We start from the raw sequence: 20,295 nt of genomic DNA on the forward strand, positions 1-20,295 counted from the left end.
TAATTTTTTCTCCCGTTTATTTATTTATTTTTTTCTTGTGGGTGTTAGCTTTCAAGACTCCTCAGATTTCTTATCTTATTTTTTCCTTTCTAAATTTCCTTTCTTATCTTATCTTAGCTTCTACTCGTCCGGTCCCTTCCTCTCTATTTCATCTCTGCGCGTCTCTCACACTCCATCTTCCATTCCATGTAACGTATCAGAATCGTATCTACATTTATTTGATTTGTCTTAGAGCCTTCCTTTCCTCCTTCTCTCCTTTCCTCCTTTATATCCCTCTTTCCTTTCAATTTCCTCTCTTTATTCATCCTGTCGCTTTTCTTTCCATCCCTCTTTCCCTCCCATTCTATATATCTCTTTAACTCCTTTTTTTTCACCTCCCTTTCTTCTTTTCATTTTCCTCTATACGTCCTTCTTTCCTTCCCATTTTCCACCTGTTATCGTTTCTACAGCTTTGCCTTTCATTACTTTCCGCACTCTCTGCATCTCTCCTTTTATATTCCCCTTCTCTTCCCACTTCACCCTCGAGGAGTAAAGAGAAAAATGTTATTAGTAATTTAATACGCCAGACTTCATTCAAGGGAGTTCGTATCTATGTTTGAAGTTATTAGTTCTCCATTGCTTTAACCTGTCCTTGTTTCCGTAATGCCGGTGCGTGTAGGTTTGATCTAATGCTACACTTTTTTTTTTTTTTTCCATATTCTTGGTGATGAAATTACTTTAGTTTATTACACAATAGCGTTTTATGTGTCGATAGGTTTGTGGTTGCTGGTTTTTCTTTGTGTTCTTTCGTGGTCTTTGTGTTTACATTTAGTCTTTCCTCCTCCTCCTCCTGATTTTCCGGGCCAGGCGACGGTTCAGGCCTCAGGCAGTCTGTCAAAGCCTCGTTTCATCCTCAATAAAGTTAAGTTTTATGAGAGGCTGACGAATATTGGGTGACGAGAGGGAGAGAGAGAGAGAGAGAGAGAGAGAGAGAGAGAGAGAGAGAGAGAGAGAGAGAGAGAGAGAGAGAGAGAGAGAGAGAGAGAGAGAGAGAGAGATTACCTAAAATCTTCACGTACCACAAAGAAAATAACACTGTACAAACTCACACACACACACACACACACACACACACACACACACACACACACACACACACACACACACACACACACACACACACACACACACACACACACACACACACACACACACACACACTTGGAGACCCAGCCACATACTGTTATAACATGTTTTTTGAGGAGGGAGTGCCCAGTTTGGATTACCCAGGAGGGGGAAGTTTAGGCTGAGGTGACTTGAAGGAGGTAGTGTTGAGGAGGTAAGGTTATGTGATCTTTGTGCATCAGTAATTGAAGTACTAGTTATGAATATATACTCCTGTTAGGTGCTGAAAGTCAAGGAGTTAGAAGAGTAGAAGTTATAGTTATTCTGTGAGGGAGTTAGAAGGCTAGAGAACTGAGGATCAAGAATTCCGGAAGTCTTAAGCGCTACAGGGTTTAGGAAGCAGCGAAGAGGAAATGTAAGGTTTTATAGGTGTGTTGTGAGGCATGGAAATTCATAAGATGAGGAGAGGCCAGTAGTGGTGGAGGGTGGACGGGTAGGAGTACGGTGCCACGTTTTATGGGAAGAGAGAGCGGGGGAATATCTCTCAGACATGTCTCCTTTGAAGGCTGATGCTTTTAATCAAGAGTATATGCGTCGAAGGGAAATGACTTGCGCTGGACTGAGTGGTGTGGGGGACTGAGGGTACATGATGGCGGGAGGAACCACATCGCATACTCCCTCGTCTTGTTCCTTTACTTTACTTTACTGCCTCTCATGCCAAATACTCCCCAACTCCCGCACATCCATCTCCACAAGGCCCCTTCCAGCCCGTGGTTAATTTTAGTACACATCACCTCGCTGAGATTCACACCGCTCAGCTTCACTCTCTCCGCAGCCTCCACCTCCCACTTAGGCCCAGACAAAGGTGGTCCGAGAAGACAAACATAATCTCCTCTTAATTATCTTCCTTCACCTACTTGGCGGAGGTAATTGTGCAGGCAGTTATGTAGGTAATCACACTTGTCTGTTTGTTTGTCTGTTTGTTTTATCTTTTTGTCTACGAGTATAAGTTATTTTTAAAAGCTTAAGAGCAGATGTCAGTGTAATTTTCATCAGTGGCTAAAAAAACACTAGATTTTTTTTGAGCATAATCAGATCTGTATTTGAGCATCTACCATTTTCTTTGGCTTACTCAGATTAGTCAGTAGCGTAAGTCTGCGAGAAAAGCTTGCCACATCTTACGGATTCTAAAGAGACTGGCGGACATATTTCATTATTACTGTGGAGAGTGATAACCACATTACAGTACTTTTAAGAGGATTTAATAAATTAAAAGAACACTTGATAACATGTGTGTGTGTGTGTGTGTGTGTGTGTGTGTGTGTGTGTGTGTGTGTGTGTGTGTGTGTGTGTGTGTGTGTGTGTGTGTGTGTGTGTTAGAGTATTTGTTTACTGATTCCCCTTTTATGTTACGTCACGACAGATGGCGGTTATTTGACCAGGTTGATGAAAAGACTGACCACCACCACCACCACCACCACCACCACCACTACCACTACTTGGCTGAGATGTGAGTGTTGAATGAGGATAAAATGAAGACGTGTAAAGGGAAGTTTTGTGGCAGGGAAGTTAAGACAACACATACAGAGAGAGAGAGAGAGAGAGAGAGAGAGAGAGAGAGAGAGAGAGAGAGAGAGAGAGAGAGAGAGAGAGAGAGAGAGAGAGAGGAAACGGAGTGAAGAGTAGCAGGAAATGATAGGAGAAGAGAGAGAGACAGAAAAAAAAAAAATAGGTAATGAGCGAAGGGAAAGGGGAAGGGGAAACAGATAACAGGGAAAGATAACAGACAGATAGAATGGCAATGAAATGATACCGAGGAAGAAATATGGCCAGAGAGAGAGAGAGAGAGAGAGAGAGAGAGAGAGAGAGAGAGAGAGAGAGAGAGAGAGAGAGGTGATGAATGTTGAGGAAGCTTTAGTATCAACACGAACATACACATCTGAAAAAGAATATATGAAAACTACTTCCCTCTCACCTACTGTACGTCTGGCATGCCGCCCTTGTGGTAGTAGTAGTAGTAGTAGTAGAAGTGGTGCAGGAGGAGAAGGAAGAGGAGAAGGCTTCTGTTTTACGGCTTCTGTTAAATTTTCGTATCATAACTTTCCTTGACTTCCTTCCTTTATCTTCCTACACACACACACACACACACACACACACACACACACACACACACACACACACACACACACACACACACACACACACACACACACACACACACACACACACACTTGATACCTCTCGACACGACACGTTTTCCAGATTCCTCCTTCAAATCATACTTTTCAATAATTCTGGTGTGGGACGCTCGTTCAATTTCAGGGATGGAGGGATTGAGGGATGGAGGGAAGGTGACGGGGGATGTTGAGGTCAGTTGGTGATCTGAGGCGACAAATTAGACCCTCGTGAGAGATTGATTAAGTCTTCGTAGGGGGCAACACCCATTCAGAGAGAGAGAGAGAGAGAGAGAGAGAGAGAGAGAGAGAGAGAGAGAGAGAGAGAGAGAGAGAGAGAGAGAGAGAGAGAGAGAGATTTTCAGAGCCAATTAGTTAAAATATCTTCGTTTCTCAGGCTTGTTTCTATTCCCTTGATACTTTTGTGTTTCGTCTCTTTGTTTTCCTTTCCTTTGTTTCCGTCTCATTGTTACTTTGTCTGATGAAATTATTCACACACCTCTACTTTTTTTTTTTTTTTTATGTAGGAAGGACATTGGCCAAGGGCAACAAAAATCTAATAAAAAAAAATGCCCACTGAAATGCCAGTCCCATAAAAGGGTCAAAGCAGTAGTCAAAAATTGGTGGATAAGTGTCTTGAAACCTCCCTCTTGAAGGAATTCAAGTCATAGGAAGGTGGAAATACAGAAGCAGGCAGGGGAGTTCCAGAGTTTACCAGAGAAAGGGATGAATGATTGAGAATACTGGTTAACTCTTGCGTTAGAGAGGTGGACAGAATAGGGGTGAGAGAAAGAAGAAAGTCTTGTGCAGCGAGGCCGTGGAAGGAGGGGAGGCATGCAGTTAGCAAGATCAGAAGAGCAGTTGGCATGAAAATAGCGGTAGAAGACAGCTAGATATGCAACATTGCGGCGGTGAGAGAGGGGCTGAAGACAGTCAGTTAGAGGAGAGGAGTTGATGAGACGAAAAGCTTTTGATTCCACCCTGTCTAGAAGAGCAGTATGAGTGAAACCCCCCAGACATGTGAAGCATACTCCATACATGGACGGATAAGGCCCTTGTACAGAGTTAGCAGCTGGGGGGGTAAGAAAAACTGGCGGAGACATCTCAGAACACCTAACTTCATAGAAGCTGTTTTAGCTAGAGATGAGATGTGAAGTTTCCAGTTCAGATTATAAGTAAAGGACAGACCGAGGATGTTCAGTGTAGAAGAGGGAGACAGTTGAGTGTCATTGAAGAAGAGGGGATAGTTGTCTGGAAGGTTGTGTCGAGTTGATAGATGGAAGAATTGAGTTTTTGAGGCATTGAACAATACCAAGTTTGCTCTGCCCCAATCAGAAATTTTAGAAAGATCAGAAGTCAGGCGTTCTGTGGCTCCCCTGCGTGATATGTTTACCTCCTGAAGGGTTGGACGTCTATGAAAAGACGTGGAAAAGTGCAGGGTGGTATCATCAGCATAGGAGTGGATAGGACAAGAAGTTTGGTTTAGAAGATCATTAATGAATAATAAGAAGAGAGTGGGTGACAGGACAGAACCCTGAGGAACACCACTGTTAATAGATTTAGGAGAAGAACAGTGACCGTCTACCACAGCAGCAATAGAACGGTCAGAAAGGAAACTTGAGATGAAGTTACAGAGAGAAGGATAGAAACCGTAGGAGGGTAGTTTGGAAATCAAAGCTTTGTGCCAGACTCTATCAAAGGCTTTTTGATATGTCCAAGGCAACAGCAAAAGTTTCACCAAAGTCTCTAAAAGAGGATGACCAAGACTCAGTAAGGAAAGCCAGAAGATCACCAGTAGAGCGGCCTTGACGGAACCCATACTGGCGATCAGATAGAAGGTTGTGAAGTGATAGATGTTTAAGAATCTTCCTGTTGAGGATAGATTCAAAAACTTTAGATAAGCAGAAAATTAAAGCAATAGGACGGTAGTTTGAGGGATTAGAGCGGTCACCCTTTTTAGGAACAGGTTGAATGTAGGCAAACTTCCAGCAAGAAGGAAAGGTAGATGTTGACAGACAGAGCTGAAAGAGTTTGACTAGGCAAGGTGCAAGCACGGAGGCACAGTTTCGGAGAACAATGGGAGGGACCACATCAGGTCAATAAGCCTTCCGAGGGTTTAGGCCAGCGAGGGCATGGAAAACATCATTGCGAAGAATTTTAATAGGTGGCATGAAGTAGTCAGAGGGTGGAGGAGAGGAAGGAACAAGCCCAGAATCGTCCAAGGTAGAGTTTTTAGCAAAGGTTTGAGCTAAGAGTTCAGCTTTAGAAATAGATGTGATAGCAGTGGTGCCATCTGGTTGAAGTAGAGGAGGGAAAGAAGAAGAAGCAAAGTTATTGGAGATATTTTTGGCTAGATGCCAGAAATCACGAGGGGGAGTTAGATCTTGAAAGGTTTTGACATTTTCTGTTAATGAAGGAGTTTTGGCTAGTTGGAGAACAGACTTGGCATGGTTCCGGGCAGAAATATAAAGTGCATGAGATTCTGGTGATGGAAGGCTTAAGTACCTTTTGTGGGCCACCTCTCTATCATGTATAGCACGAGAACAAGCTGTGTTAAACCAAGGTTTAGAAGGTTTAGGACCAGAAAAAGAGTGAGGAATGTACGCCTCCATGCCAGACACTATCACCTCTGTTATGCGCTCAGCACACAAAGACGGGTCTCTGACACGGAAGCAGTAATCATTCCAAGGAAAATCAGCAAAAATTCCTCCTCAGGTCCCCCCAATTAGCAGAGGCAAAACGCCAGAGGCACCTTCGCTTAGGGGGATCCTGAGGAGGGATTGGAGTGATAGGACAAGATAAAGATATGAGATTGTGATCGGAGGAGCCCAACGGAGAAGAAAGGGTGACAGCATAAGCAGAAGGATTAGAGGTCAGGAAAAGGTCAAGAATGTTGGGCATATCTCCAAGACGGTCAGGAATACGAGTAGGGTGTTGCACCAATTGCTCTAGGTCATGGAGGATAGCAAAGTTGTAGGCTAGTTCACCAGGATGGTCAGTGAAGGGAGAGGAAAGCCAAAGCTGGTGGTGAACATTGAAGTCTCCAAGAATGGAGATCTCTGCAAAAGGGAAGAGGGTCAGAATGTGCTCCACTTTGGAAGTTAAGTAGTCAAAGAATTTCTTATAGTCAGAGGAGTTAGGAGAGAGGTATACAGCACAGATAAATTTAGTATGAGAATGACTCTGTAGTCGTAGCCAGATGGTGGAAAACTCGGAAGATTCAAGAGCGTGGGCACGAGAGCAGGTTAAGTCACTGCGCACATAAACGCAGCATCCAGCTTTGGATCGAAAATGAAGATAGAGAAAGTAGGAGGGAACAGAAAAGGGGCTACTGTCAGTTGCCTCAGACACCTGAGTTTCAGTGAGGAAAAGAATATGAGGTTTAGAAGAGGAGAGGTGGTGTTCTACAGATTGAAAATTAGATCTTAGACCGCGAATGTTGCAGAAGTTAATGAAGAAAAAGTTGAGGGGGGTGTCAAGACACTAATTCCTCTACGTTTCCCTCGCGTTCACTCCAAAATTTGCTTCTTCTCACACTTTCGTACACTTGCTTCACTGCCTGTCTCATCCTCACCTCTCTCAGGCACTAACATCACTTGCTTTCTCCCCTTCACACACCCTGCCTCTTTCCCACCCTTGTGTATGTGCGTGCTTGTGTGTGTGTGTGTGTGTGTGTGTGTGTGTGTGTGTGTGTGTGTGTGTGTGTGTGTGTGTGTGTGTGTGTGTGTGTGTGTGTGTGTGTATTTATAAATATACATATATGAACATATTTATCTATCTATATACAGGCCGCAATTCCCTTCGGTGTAGTCCAGACAAAGCACCACCCACTTATACACGCATCAGTCACACTCGTAGCTCCATTGTCCCCTGGTGGAAAGGTATAGTCTTGTGGACCATCTAACTACTTGATAATAATAACAAGGATTCATTTGCAGTTCATGGAATGTTATTTTAACCATTACGTGAATATTTTTCCTTCCCATCTCGAATTCACCCGATCTTGTTCCTAAAAGTGGGACGAAGTGAAGGGTAATGCTGCTGAAATTAAGCAAAATTTATGGAGAGGAAACTATTTGGTCAAGGCCGTTTTAGCTTCTCGCGTTAACCCATGTCACGTATTCTTGCATCCCAGGAACAACTAAAATATATATGAGTTTAAAACAAATATCCCATCGTTTACTAATGCCCCGAAATATTAATGGATCAATGAATGCTTATAGTGATTAATTCATCGGCTTACTCATTAATGCGTCAGCTGCACCACTGCCAGCGTGTCAAGGCTTTCAGGGCCATAATGAATCATGTGGACACGAGTACTTGCTGGAGGAATTGAGTCGTTTTTCATTGCATATGTGGTCCGCGATTGTAGTATATTTATTTATGTTTTTTTATTTATTTACTTATTTGCGTGCTATAAGAATTAATCTGTCTGTCCGTCTGTCTGTCTGTCTGTCTATCTGTCTGTCTTTCTTTCTATCTATCTATCTATCTATCTACCTATCTATCATCTATCTATCTACCTATCTATCTATCTATCTACTTTCTTACGTACCTACTTATCTATATAGCTAGCTATTTTTCTGCGTCTGTCTGTCTGTCTGTCTGTCTGTCTTTCTGTCTGTGTCCACCTGTCCACCTGTCAGTCATTCTATCTGTCTATCTACTTACTTTTCTGTCTATCCATCTGTCTATCTATCTATCTCTGTCTATCTATCTATCTATCTATCTATCTATCTATCTGTCTGTCTATCTATCAATTTTTTTTTCTCTCTCTCTCTCTCTCTCTCTCTCTCTCTCTCTCTCTCTCTCTCTCTCTCTCTCTCTCTCTCTCTCTCTCTCTCTCTCTCTCTCTCTCTCTCTCTCTCTCTCTCCACCAGTAAAATATACCAGTGAAATTTTTATCGCAAACAACCTCGTCAGGACCAAGAGGTATGCTACTGTCCGATGATCCTTCGTATTCCTTTACAACCTTCGAAAGAAAAGGATAGAGAGGAAGAGGAGTCTGGGGCAGTTGAAGCAGATCACAAACTACACCAGCGGAGACGCAAGTAGGGAAGAGGAAGGGACAGGAATGCAATTTTAACTATCACGGAGACGCCTTTTGTAAATCAACTGGTCTGGTCTTATTTTATGTTCTTATGTTGTTACTTCTACTCACCTTTGCCCTTCACTGTGATTTCTCCGCGCTCCTCCACGTGGTATTTGTCAGAGATTATTTCCTGTGTGGTCTGCGAGATGTGAACTTTCATCGCCTCACTCGTCGACTCCATACGGGAAGCTGTGGGTAAGAGAGGGAGGGAGTCAGAGAGGAGTTAGTGGTGCGCTTGATTAGGAGAGAGAAGGGGGGAATGAATGAATGAATGAAAGAAGGAAGGAAGGAAAGAATCAGGGGGATGTTAGTAGCGCGTGTGGTTAAGGGAGAGAAGGAAAGAAGGAGTGAGGGAGGTGTTAGTAGCGTGTGTGGTTAGAAGTGGTGTCTTTCTTACTGTTTTTTTTTTTTTCGGTATATGTTTATTTCTTTTGGGGTGTTGGTCGAGTGTTGGGTTAAAAGTGGTGTTCTTTTTTTTTTCTATCTCTTTATATGTTTTGATTAATACATCTTTGGTCATTTCCTGTCTGTTTGTTTGTTTGTCAGTTTAATCGTGTGTTTGTATGTGTTAGTCTGTTTGCCTGTTTATCTATCGGTCCATATATGTATTTGTCTAGTCATTTATCTATCTGTACTTGATGTGGAAACACACACACACACACACACACACACACACACACACACACACACACACACACACACACACACACACACACACACACACACACACACACACACACACACAGACTGAACTTTCATAATAGAAATATTTCACATAACTTTGCCCGTAACACCTTACTTTTCTCATATCTCTCTCTCTCTCTCTCTCTCTCTCTCTCTCTCTCTCTCTCTCTCTCTCTCTCTCTCTCTCTCTCTCTCTCTCTCTCTCTCTCTCTCTCTCTCTCTCTCTCTCTCTCTCTCTTTATAGACATTCTTATTTACATGATTTCCATATACGCATTGCTGTCTTCAAGTGGCCTAGCTCGTGTGTGTGTGTGTGTGTGTGTGTGTGTGTGTGTGTGTGTGTGTGTGTGTGTGTGTGTGTGTGTGTGTGTAAATAGCTAGGAAGGTAGGTAGAGAGGCTATGTTAGGTTGGGTTAAGTAGGTACAGGCAAGGGCAGGTGTGTGAGTGGTTACCTGTGTTGACGGCGTCCCCGAAAAGGCAGTACCGTGGCATCTTGAGTCCCACCACGCCCGCCACCACCATTCCGGAGTGCACGCCCACACGGATCCTCAGGTGGTTCCCTGCACGCCCGCATGGACGCCCGCAGATGGGTTGTAGGGAAGCAGGAGAGGGGAAAAAAGTTACGATTATTAAATTCTAATCCTTAGCGAGAGTAAAAATGGTGTGTGTGTGTGTGTGTGTGTGTGTGTGTGTGTGTGTGTGTGTGTGTTGGTTCGTAATTTTATGTCTCAGTCTTTTCTTGGATGCGTCCTTGCGTTTCTAAGAATATTATATAAAGAAAATATGTTAACGAGTAAAGGATGAAAAGAGCATGAGATAAATATAACTGCCTCGTTTGCTGGACATTTTACTGCAAGGAGTGATTTATGAACACAAAATAATGACTTGAGACAAATCTTTGCTTTACATTAATATTCAATAGCCTTGTGTCACTATGATGGAGCGGGACGGGGCTGGGTGAGGGAGAGGAGGGGGGAACTGGGTCAAGGATATTGTAAATTAGTTGATGAGACGCTTGTTGACTTTGGCACAAGGATGCATGAAGCGTGGCGAGGGGAAGGGAAGGGCGGCGAGTGCAGGATTGTTTTAGCTCCGTGTATCACCACAAGGAGGGGAAGTCACCGTGGGAGGTAGGTAGGAGACTCAGCCATAAGGGAGGACTTATCTGTTTACCTGTCTGTATGCGGCGGAGAGGTGCATATTGAGGGCTTACCTGTCAAGAAGAGGTAAAGGAAAGGATTCCCTCCTTAAGATAGGAGAGGAAAGCTTGTGTGTGGAGAGAGAGATGAATGGAGTTTACTTGTAGGAAGTCAGGGGAGAAGGGTGATGGTTGTGGAGGGAAGGAGGTGACTTTCCTGTAAGTCTAAAGTGAGGGAGACTGACCTAGGAAGAACTGGAAGGCAGGCAGAATGCTCGCTTGTGAAGCATTTTGGTGTATTCATCTGTAGTAGGCGGCAGGAGTGTACACCGATGAAAGGTAGTGGTGGTTAACTGTATAGGAATTTGTGTACTTATCTGTGTAGGATAGGACGGTTTTTGCTGTTTACCTGTGAAGTGTTAGGGGGTAGCCAGTACTCACCTGTGGACGGGTCGGTGAGCTCGGTGATGGCCTCCACCATGTCTAGCGCCATGTTGCACACCATTTCGCCGTGGTTGGCCTGACGCTCCGGGGCGCCCGCCACCACCATATAGGCGTCGCCAATGGTCTCAACCTGAGCAACACGATACATAAATGGATCGGCGTTTATGACAGGTACGTAGATAGATATGAATGAAGATGTGTATAATAGGTGAAAGTACATAAAGAGGTAGAAATATAGATTGATGCGCAGATCAGTAAGTGAATAGACAGAGAAGTATATAGGGACATTTTATATATATATATATATATATATATATATATATATATATATATATATATATATATATATATATATATATATATATATATATATATATATATATATATATATATATATATATATATATATATATATATATATATATATATATATATATATATATATATATATATATATATATATATATATATATATATATATATATATATATATATATATATATATATATATATATATATATATATATATATATATATATATATATATATATATATATATATATATATATATATATATATATATATATATATATATATATATATATATATATATATATATAAAAGTTGGCGCACAGGTAAACTATTAAGATATTAATGAATGATAAGGTTGCATCTCAATTCATTATAAACTCGTCCATCGTTGTATAGGGTGTAGTATATGTCATGGAGAGAGAGAGAGAGAGAGAGAGAGAGAGAGAGAGAGAGAGAGAGAGAGAGAGAGAGAGAGAGAGAGAGAGAGAGAGAGAGAGAGAGAGAGAGAGAGAGAGAGAGAGAGAGAGAGAGAGAGAGAGAGAGAGAGAGAGAGAGAGAGAGAGAGGGGCGGCGCTTGTTTATTTAACATGATAATTTACAGTCACAATTAGCTAGAATTTACAGTTAATTACACTGTAATTTCAACTTACGATAATTAGAAATCGTTACAAATAAAAGGAAAAACTCCACGGTCCTCGCAGTCCACAGTTCACTTACTTGCTTTGTTTGCCTTCACTTGTATGATGCTTTACATTTGTTTCATTGATCCACTTGCTTAATTCCTCATTCACTCACTCACTCACCCACCCACCCACTCACTCACTCACTCACTCACTCACTCACTCACTCACTCACTCACTCACTCTCTCTCTCTCTCTCTCTCTCTCTCTCTCTCTCTCTCTCTCTCTCTCTCTCTCTCTCTCTCTCACTCACTCACTCACTCACTCACTCACTCACTCACTCACTCACTCACTCTCTCTCTCTCTCTCTCTCTCTCTCTCTCTCTCTCTCTCTCTCTCTCTCTCTCTCTCTCTCTCTCTCTCTCTCTCTCTCTCTCTCTCTCTCTCTCTCTCTCACTCACTCACTCACTCACTCACTCACTCACTCACTCACTCACTCAGTTATTCTTGGTTTCTTTTAATCTGTGATATTTGACGTCTCATATGGCAAATTGACAGCAGGCAACTTACTTTTTAGCTTATCTTTCCTCTCTCTCTCTCTCTCTCTCTCTCTCTCTCTCTCTCTCTCTCTCTCTCTCTCTCTCTCTCTCTCTCTCTCTCTCTCTCTCTCTCTCTCTCTCTCTCTCTCTCTCTCTCTCTGTCCATCTTACCTTGTACACTACGTGCTTCTCGGTCAGCTTGTCGAAGATGGAGTACATAGCGTTCAGCATTGACACAACCTCCATGGGTGTGATGCGACTGCAGATCTCCGTGAAGTTGACCACGTCTGAGAACAAGATGGTCACGCTCTCGAAGGTCTGTGGCGGGGAGGGGAAGAGGTATAGAAGGTTGTGTTAGCTGAGAGAATATCTAATACGATGGGAAGAATTTGGTCATCATATAGAGTTGTAGAACATGGTGGATGGAAGGTAAAGGAGGTTGCGTTAATGCTGAGAGTACTTAATACTAATAAGTTAATATGATAAGAAGAATCTGGTTTTCAGGCAGTGGTAGATGACAGAAATGGACTCAGTGATCTGGTTGGTAATGCCGAGTCAGTAGGGGGCTTTCAAGGAGAGAGAGAGAGAGAGAGAGAGAGAGAGAGAGAGAGAGAGAGAGAGAGAGAGAGAGAGAGAGAGAGAGAGAGAGAGAGAGAGAGAGAGAGAGAGAGAGTATACTTATTACTAATAGCGAAGTACAATAAGAAGAATCTGGTTTTCATATATAGTAGATTACTGGAATAGATCCAGTGGTTATGTTTTTCTTACTAATAGCGAAGTACAATAAGAAGAATCTGGTTTTCATATATAGTAGATTACTGGAATAGATCCAGTGGTTATGTTTTTCTTGCTGAGTCAATAGAGAACTTTGAAAGATTAGGTCAAATTTACGGTTGGGTATAATAGTTTATATACGTAGCTAAGTATACATATTCATACATGGATTGCCACATGTAGGCCAGCTGGTTCCTTGCAGCATCCCTTATTTTCTTGTGGTCGTGTGCCTTTGCTAAGATAGATGTCAAATAAACGATAAATAATGGGCGAAACCTTTTAGTGCAGCATTGCGTATACTAAACAAAGGTGTACAGAGGGAGGAAGGAAAATGTGTAGGCTTATAGCGAAACTTTTTATAAAGAAATGTGTGTGACGGAACATATACAAAAACTGTTGTTATATTTATTATAATAAAGGAAGTACAGCACGTTAGCCACAAGGTATGAGGCAAGGATGTGAGTGGAGGAGTTAAGGACGTATGAGTAAGCAGAGAGAGAGAGAGAGAGAGAGAGAGAGAGAGAGAGAGAGAGAGAGAGAGAGAGAGAGAGAGAGAGAGAGAGAGAGAGAGAGAGAGAGAGAGAGAGAGAGAGAGAGAGAGAGAGAGAGAGAGAGAGAGAGAGAGAGAACGAATGTGGGTTATGGTGCGAGAAAATAGCAGGAAAGAGGGAAGGAGAGAACTGACAGTGTAAAGGCGGGGAATTATAACTCATTGCACGGTATGGGCGTACGAGTAAGGAATGCAATAATGTGAAGGAAAATAAGTTAGTGGCGCTGGGCTGGCGTCATGATGCGTAGAAAACGTTGGATGAATAAGAAAATGGGTTGTGGAAAGTGATCTTATTCTGGGAAAGATGTTTATATCCAACTAATGGAGCCCTGGAGGTAAATAAATATCTTAAACTGGGGAAGAAATCTGTATCTTAAACTAGAAAGAACATCTACTTCTTTTATATGGAAGTAGGGAAAAAAATTACCCTGGTTAAAATTAGCTTTGCGAAAAGTATTAAGCGGGAAAGGAGATATTATCTAACAAAGAGAGCTGGGAATTAAATCAATATATGAATGTATAAATGTGCGAAAAACTTATATTTTACACTAGGAAATAAGCTGGTAACTTAAAAATGAAAATGAGAAGAAAACTGTGAATAAAAACGCGTTTCTACATCTTTAGAGAGAGAAAAAAAAAAAAAACGCGGGAGGAAAGGAAAGTAAAAGCCAGAAAGCGAGGAGGGTATAAAGAAACTTAATATTGTGCTCACTAAATGTAATACTATGCTGTAAACACGATGGGCAAAAGAGCAGTTGTATCTTCAAAAATATTCTAGTAAAGCTAAGTTCAAGGACACTCGTGAATTAAAAAGAAAGTATAAGCATCATTCTTTTGTATTATATGTCATCTTGCAGTCTTTAAATTTCAGAGCGGATTCTTATTTTTCCTTGCACATAATTTTAAGTTGTGGTATTATTTATTAGTGGTGTCATTTTTTCTTTGTGGTGGAGAGAGAGACCCCAGGTAAGCCACATATCCAATTATCCCCAGGAGTATCAGCAGTCACCTGGCACGCTGCGTCACTGTCTTGGGGGACAACTTAATTAGTGGTCTCTCACAGGTGGAGGCTGTGTGCTGAGGGGGACGCGCGCAGAGGCAGGTTCACTAGTCTCTCTGAATCCTGTTTTTCTTTTTTCTTTGTCTTATTATATTTGTTTCTCTCTCTCTCTCTCTCTCTCTCTCTCTCTCTCTCTCTCTCTCTCTCTCTCTCTCTCTCTCTCTCTCTCTCTCTCTCTCTCTCTCTCTCTCTCTCTCTCTCTCTCTCTCTCTCTCTCTCTCTCTTCTATCAGTATGTCTATCTATTTATTTGTCTATTCATTCATTACGCTCCTTGCCTATCTGTCTGACTTTCTTGCCGTTTGTTTATCTGTTTATCTGTCCATTAATCTTACTGTCTGTCCATCTGTCTGGCTTCTCGTCTGCTTATCTACCAGTCTATCTGTCTACCTGACGAGAAAATATCCAGTGGTCTAATTAAGATCGAGCGAGGAATACTGCTCATTGTGCCGTCCTTTGTATCCCACCTTAGCCACAGACCAGGTGACGCCATTCAGGTGTGACTCAGCTTCCTGGATACCTTTCTCTCCTTTTTTTTTTCGCACATATTGTTACCTGTACCGAGACACAAAAAAATGGGAGTCAGGTGGGGTGAGGCAAGGTGAGATGGAACTATTACTAATTATGACGTACCTCACAGGTATCCACGGGGTTCTCTCCTTTACGTAATCGCTGCGCTACTTGCATCGGGATCATCTGATAGAGAAGGTCGTCTGTTCGTTTCATCTCCTCGTCCAGTTTTTTCATGGACTCCTCGAGCTTCTTACTCTTGTGCTGCTCCTGCTCCAGCGCCAGGTTGAGCTCCACCGCCTGTTGCGTCCCCGCCAACATCAGGTCCCTGGCAGAGGTTGTAGAGGAGAGAGATGACTTGTAGTGGAAAGGAAAGCATTGTTGTCAGGGGTTGCAAAAAGGTGAGTTATGGTGTATTAGTAAAGCAGGGTTGTCATAGATTGTAGAGGAGAGAGAGAGAGATGGCTTGTGGTGTAAAGTAAAGTATTGTCAGAGATTGCAAAAAAAAAAAAAAAACAGAGATGATTTATGGTGTAAAGCAGGATTGTAGGAGAGAGTGAGACTTGACCAAGGGTGGAGAGTAAAGAGAGGATTGTTTGTTAGCCACTGAAGATACTAACAGCACGTCCCCGCGACCTTCCCAACGCACACATACTTGCAAAAGTTAACCAGCACCTTCAATCTTTCATCCCCTCCACTGATGAACTCTGGAACTCTCCGCCTGTTTCCTGTTTTCAGTTTTTACGCTTTTTATGGCGAACTGTGCCAAGAAAAGACATGTTCGGAGCTAAGTCGACGTCTGGTTTTGGAATTTTGTTCTACTTTCTGGGGCCGACAACTTACCAGATTTTTTCTTCCGTTCTCATTTTGTGTGCCTGTGGTCTGACTCCTACACACATACACACACACACACACACACACACACACCTCCGCCCTTATCCCTCCCCCTCCCACCAACACAGACATGCCTTCAGCCCCGTAATTTCCACGCCTGAATATCTCGATCTCCATCACTGCCTCTCCTCCATCCAGCTCGAGCGATCCTGAAATCACACGCAGCCTTTCAGATTCCCAAATATCATCCTGCCTCCGCTAAGTGACAGCAACAAGTAATGGCCTTGGAGTGGTGGCAGATGACGATCAGGGATGTGAAGGTGGCGCTGTGGCGTGGCAGAGTAGGAGAAGCATTAGCCTGGGTTAAGAACGGGCTCTTGATGACAAGCAGCTAGTTGCGTGCGGGACGGAGGTGATGGAATGAGGTCGAGGTGGTGGTGTAGGAAATTATAATTATGTGAATGCTATTAAAGAGAGAAGTGCGAGATGTGTGCATGAGAGAGAGAGAGAGAGAGAGAGAGAGAGAGAGAGAGAGAGAGAGAGAGAGAGAGAGAGAGAGAGAGAGAGAGAGAGAGAGAGGGAGAGAATGTAAATACTATGTGTAAATAATTCTTTGCAAGGTCATAAAGAAAATGTATGTACTCGTATTAAAACTATATTGGCTGCAGTATATTAAGAGGAAATAATTGTAAGATATACGAAAGTGCAAAGGAAATAGTAATAGCAAGTCTGTTATTAATGCGGTTTTATCAATGGACTTTAAATATTAACAAGCGCGAAGTTAGCTTGGGAAAAAAAAAGTACTGTGTGTGTGTGTGTGTGTGTGTGTGTGTGTGTGTGTGTGTGTGTGTGTGTGTGTGTGTCGTGTTGTGTCGTGTTGTGTTGTGTGAAATTTGATGAGCTAATAAGTAAATATGTAGATGGAATCTCAATTAAAATCTGCATGTGTCAATATCCTCTCTCTCTCTCTCTCTCTCTCTCTCTCTCTCTCTCTCTCTCTCTCTCTCTCTCTCTCTCTCTCTCTCTCTCTCTCTCTCTCTCTCTCTCTCTCTCTCTCTCTCTCTCTCTCTCCCTCCCCCACATTGCTTACATTTCACTCGCTTTGCATAATATTCAGATACATATATTCTATTTTATGCATGACGCTGCTGGTGGTGTGGGTAAGACGCCCTCTCAAAACCCTTCCCCCTGCCCACCCCCATACACATACCTGGAGAAGTCATGCATGGAGAGGTCATTGATATAGAGGCCAGAGTAGACAAGGGCGTCGAGATCCTTTACGACTGGAGTGCCAAGGAATATAACCATTTTCCATTCCTCCATGTAGATCATCTGGCCTGGGGAGAGAGAAAGAGAGAGGGAGAGAGAGAAAGACAGACAGCTGTGAGACGGTGTGATCCGGTATGGTACGGTAGGGAAGGGAAGAGAAGGAAAGGGTAGGGAAGAGAAGGGAAGGGAAGGGGAGGGGAGGAGAGGAAAGGAGAGGAGAGGAGAGGAGAGAAGAGGAGAGAAGAGAAGAGAGGAGACGAGAGAAGAAAGGAGAAGGAGAAGAAAAGAAAAGGAAAGAAAAGAAAAGGGATGGGAAGGAAAGAGATGAGAAGAGAAGAAAAGAAAAGAAAAATAAATGAAAGGAAAAAGAAAAAGGAAAGCTAAAATTAAAAGAGAAGAGATAAAGGAAGAGAAGTCAAAGAAAGACATTTTAGGAAGAAGAGAAAAGAAGAAAGTAGTTGAAGGGACGAAGGAAGACAGAAAAAATATGATAAAAGAAGGGAGACATGGTAGGGAGGGAAAAAAATAAGGTAAGGAAAAGAAGGTACAAATAAAAGGAGCAATGAAGAAAGAGTGAAGGGAACTGACAGGAAGAAAGGAAGGAAGGAAGGGAGAAACAGAATGAAAGAGGTACAAATATGATGAAGAACTGCGTTGTTAAGACGGAAGAAGGGAAAGGGAGGAACGAAAGGTAAGAAGGAATAAGGAAGGAAGGAGGGAGGGAAGGAAAGAGCAACGGAGAATTCTCTAAGTTATGAAAGCGAGGGATGGAGGAAAAGGAGGGGTAGAGGGGTATGAAGGATGAATGGAGGGAGAAAGGGAGGAAGGAATGAAGGGAACAGACCAAAAAAAAGTTAGATATCAGAGAGAGAGAGAGAGAGAGAGAGAGAGAGAGAGAGAGAGAGAGAGAGAGAGAGAGAGAGAGAGAGAGAGAGAGAGAGAGAGAGAGAGAGAGAGAGAGAGAGAGAGCGTCCCATCAGGCAGATATGACAGACAGCAAGAAAAAGGAACGAGAGAGAAAAAAAAACTCCCAATGGCGTATCAATTTCAAGCATCATCAGTCATCCCAAATTACACACAATCACAATCAACAACTTCTTACAGCACTTCGATCATGTATTGTTTTTTTCTTAACATGACACGTGATGACAAATTATGGTTTTCACCCGTCCTAGTAAGTATGGCCCCGGTCCCTCTCCTCCTGCTCCTCCTCCTCCTCCTTCTCTTCCTTCTCTTCCTCCTCCTCTTCTCCTAACTCCTCAAAAGTATGGCTATAAAGTTTCCTAATGTGGCTCCAGACTTTCGTGATGTAACCCTGACCTTCTGTAGTGATGGCTTTGGCTGCCTTCGTGGTGCGCCCCCTCTAGTGTGGCACTGAATGTAGTGATGCGACTCAGAGCAACACGAAGGCAAAGGAGGAACTAAGTAAAGGCGTAATATAATAAAGACGGAGGAAGACCTGTTGTTGTGAGGCTATGATGAGTGCACTAAAAAGTATGAAGTGAGAGATGTGAGATTGTAAAGGCGAAGGCATCTCCCCATCTACCATTTCCTCAACATACACAGTCTTCACCTTGTATCAAATATCTTTCCCTCAAATTTAATAATTCTAATGAGATCTAACTAACATTCTTGAAACTAGATAACTCAGTTTATCATAAAACAGCCTCGTAAGGACCAACAGTTGCTTTTTATAATTTCCTCTGTATTCCTTTCTATTCCTTTATGACGTAACTTAAGTTTCTACATGCGTGCGCACCTTTGAGCTTGAAAGAATGCTCTGAATCCTCCTCGTCGGCATGTACCTCGCCGTTCACCTTCCTCTGGCCTTGAAACACCGAGTCCACCGTCATCAGCTCGAAGATGTTGTTGGTGCGACGTAGGATCTGACGAGGGGAGAAGGGAGGCTGGTGAACTCGTGAGCGCGGGACAGGGGAGGCGCTAAGGTAGAATGGGAATATGGCAGAGGGTTAGGAAGCAGGACAAGCCAGCGACGTGGACCCTGATGTGGCGGCGTAAGAGGTGACGCTGGATATGAACTTGTGGAATTGTCAGTATGGGTGTGAGTGAATGGGGTAAAGAAAAGATCAAGGGAGGGACGAGCGGGGTGAAGGCTCGACTGGTGGTTGGTGAGAGGGCGTTAGCAGTAGATAAAGCTATATTAGCGATGGTGGTTTTCCTTGGCAGGGAATTGTCCTGGGGGATAAGTGGAGGGCCTTCATGTGAGTAGTGTGTGATGAGAGGATGGGGAGAGAGAGAGAGAGAGAGAGAGAGAGAGAGAGAGAGAGAGAGAGAGAGAGAGAGAGAGAGAGAGAGAGAGAGAGAGAGAGAGAGAGAGAGAGAGAGAGAATGTGTAATAATAATAATAATAATAATAATAATAATAATAATAATAATAATAATAATAATAATAATAAACGGTTTATTATTTAGGCAGTTAACAAACTGAAAATATACATAGGGGGTGGGGGAATACTTGACATTAATCCTAAAGGTAAGTCTAATCTAGAAGGGACTATTGATTGATGGCTCGCACCATGGTGGGAATCGCACTGAGTCTGTACCGGTCCGTGCGCGGTGCCTTTAGGGGCGTTATCTTGTTGTGGTGTCTGGTGGCACGGGCCGGGCGAGGCGTGTGTGTGTGTGTGTGTGTGTGTGTGTGTGTGTGTGTGTGTGTGTGTGTGTGTGTGTGCGCGCGCGCGCGCGCGTGCGTTCGTGCGTGCGTGTGCGTGTGTTTAGCTTTTTCTCAGAACTAACACACACACACACACACACACACACACACACACACACACACACACACACACACACACACACACACACACACACACACACACACACACACACACACACACACACACACACATACATAATCGGGTAGTGGAGTGGTTAACATGCTCGGTTCACAACCGAGAAGGCCCTGGTCGAGTCCCGGGCGCGGGGAGTCAAATGGGTGAGCCTCTTAATGTCTAGCGTCTGTTCACCTAGCAGAAAGTAAGCCAGGCTAATAAGTCGGGATGTAAGCCGAGGGGTTATAGCCTGTGGTGTGTGAGTGGTCTCAGTCCTACCCAAAGATCGGTCAGTACGAGCTCTGAGCTCTTTCAGTAAGGGAACGGCTGGTTGGGTGACCAACAGACGACCGTAGTTGAAAGACAAACACACACATAAACACACACACACACACACACACA

The 20,295-nt window shown here is 43.1% G+C and overlaps 1 protein-coding gene across 2 annotated transcripts in view; it reads right to left on the reverse strand.

The window, feature by feature from the left end:
• Positions 1–20,295, reverse strand: part of LOC135101390 (soluble guanylate cyclase 88E-like) — a 45,487-nt gene that overhangs the window by 10,932 nt on the left and 14,260 nt on the right. For both annotated transcript variants that reach the window (XM_064005316.1, XM_064005315.1), the window contains exons 6-12: positions 18,864–18,990; positions 17,046–17,172; positions 15,125–15,329; positions 12,280–12,426; positions 10,635–10,767; positions 9,508–9,615; positions 8,440–8,559 (exon numbers count right to left, since the gene is read on the reverse strand). In XM_064005316.1, coding sequence (XP_063861386.1) covers positions 8,440–8,559; positions 9,508–9,615; positions 10,635–10,767; positions 12,280–12,426; positions 15,125–15,329; positions 17,046–17,172; positions 18,864–18,990 — 967 coding nt within the window. The remainder of the gene's footprint in view (positions 1–8,439; positions 8,560–9,507; positions 9,616–10,634; positions 10,768–12,279; positions 12,427–15,124; positions 15,330–17,045; positions 17,173–18,863; positions 18,991–20,295) is intronic.

Source organism: Scylla paramamosain, chromosome 6 (genome assembly GCF_035594125.1).
Source record: "Scylla paramamosain isolate STU-SP2022 chromosome 6, ASM3559412v1, whole genome shotgun sequence".
In the NCBI taxonomy this organism is placed as follows: domain Eukaryota; kingdom Metazoa; phylum Arthropoda; class Malacostraca; order Decapoda; family Portunidae; genus Scylla; species Scylla paramamosain.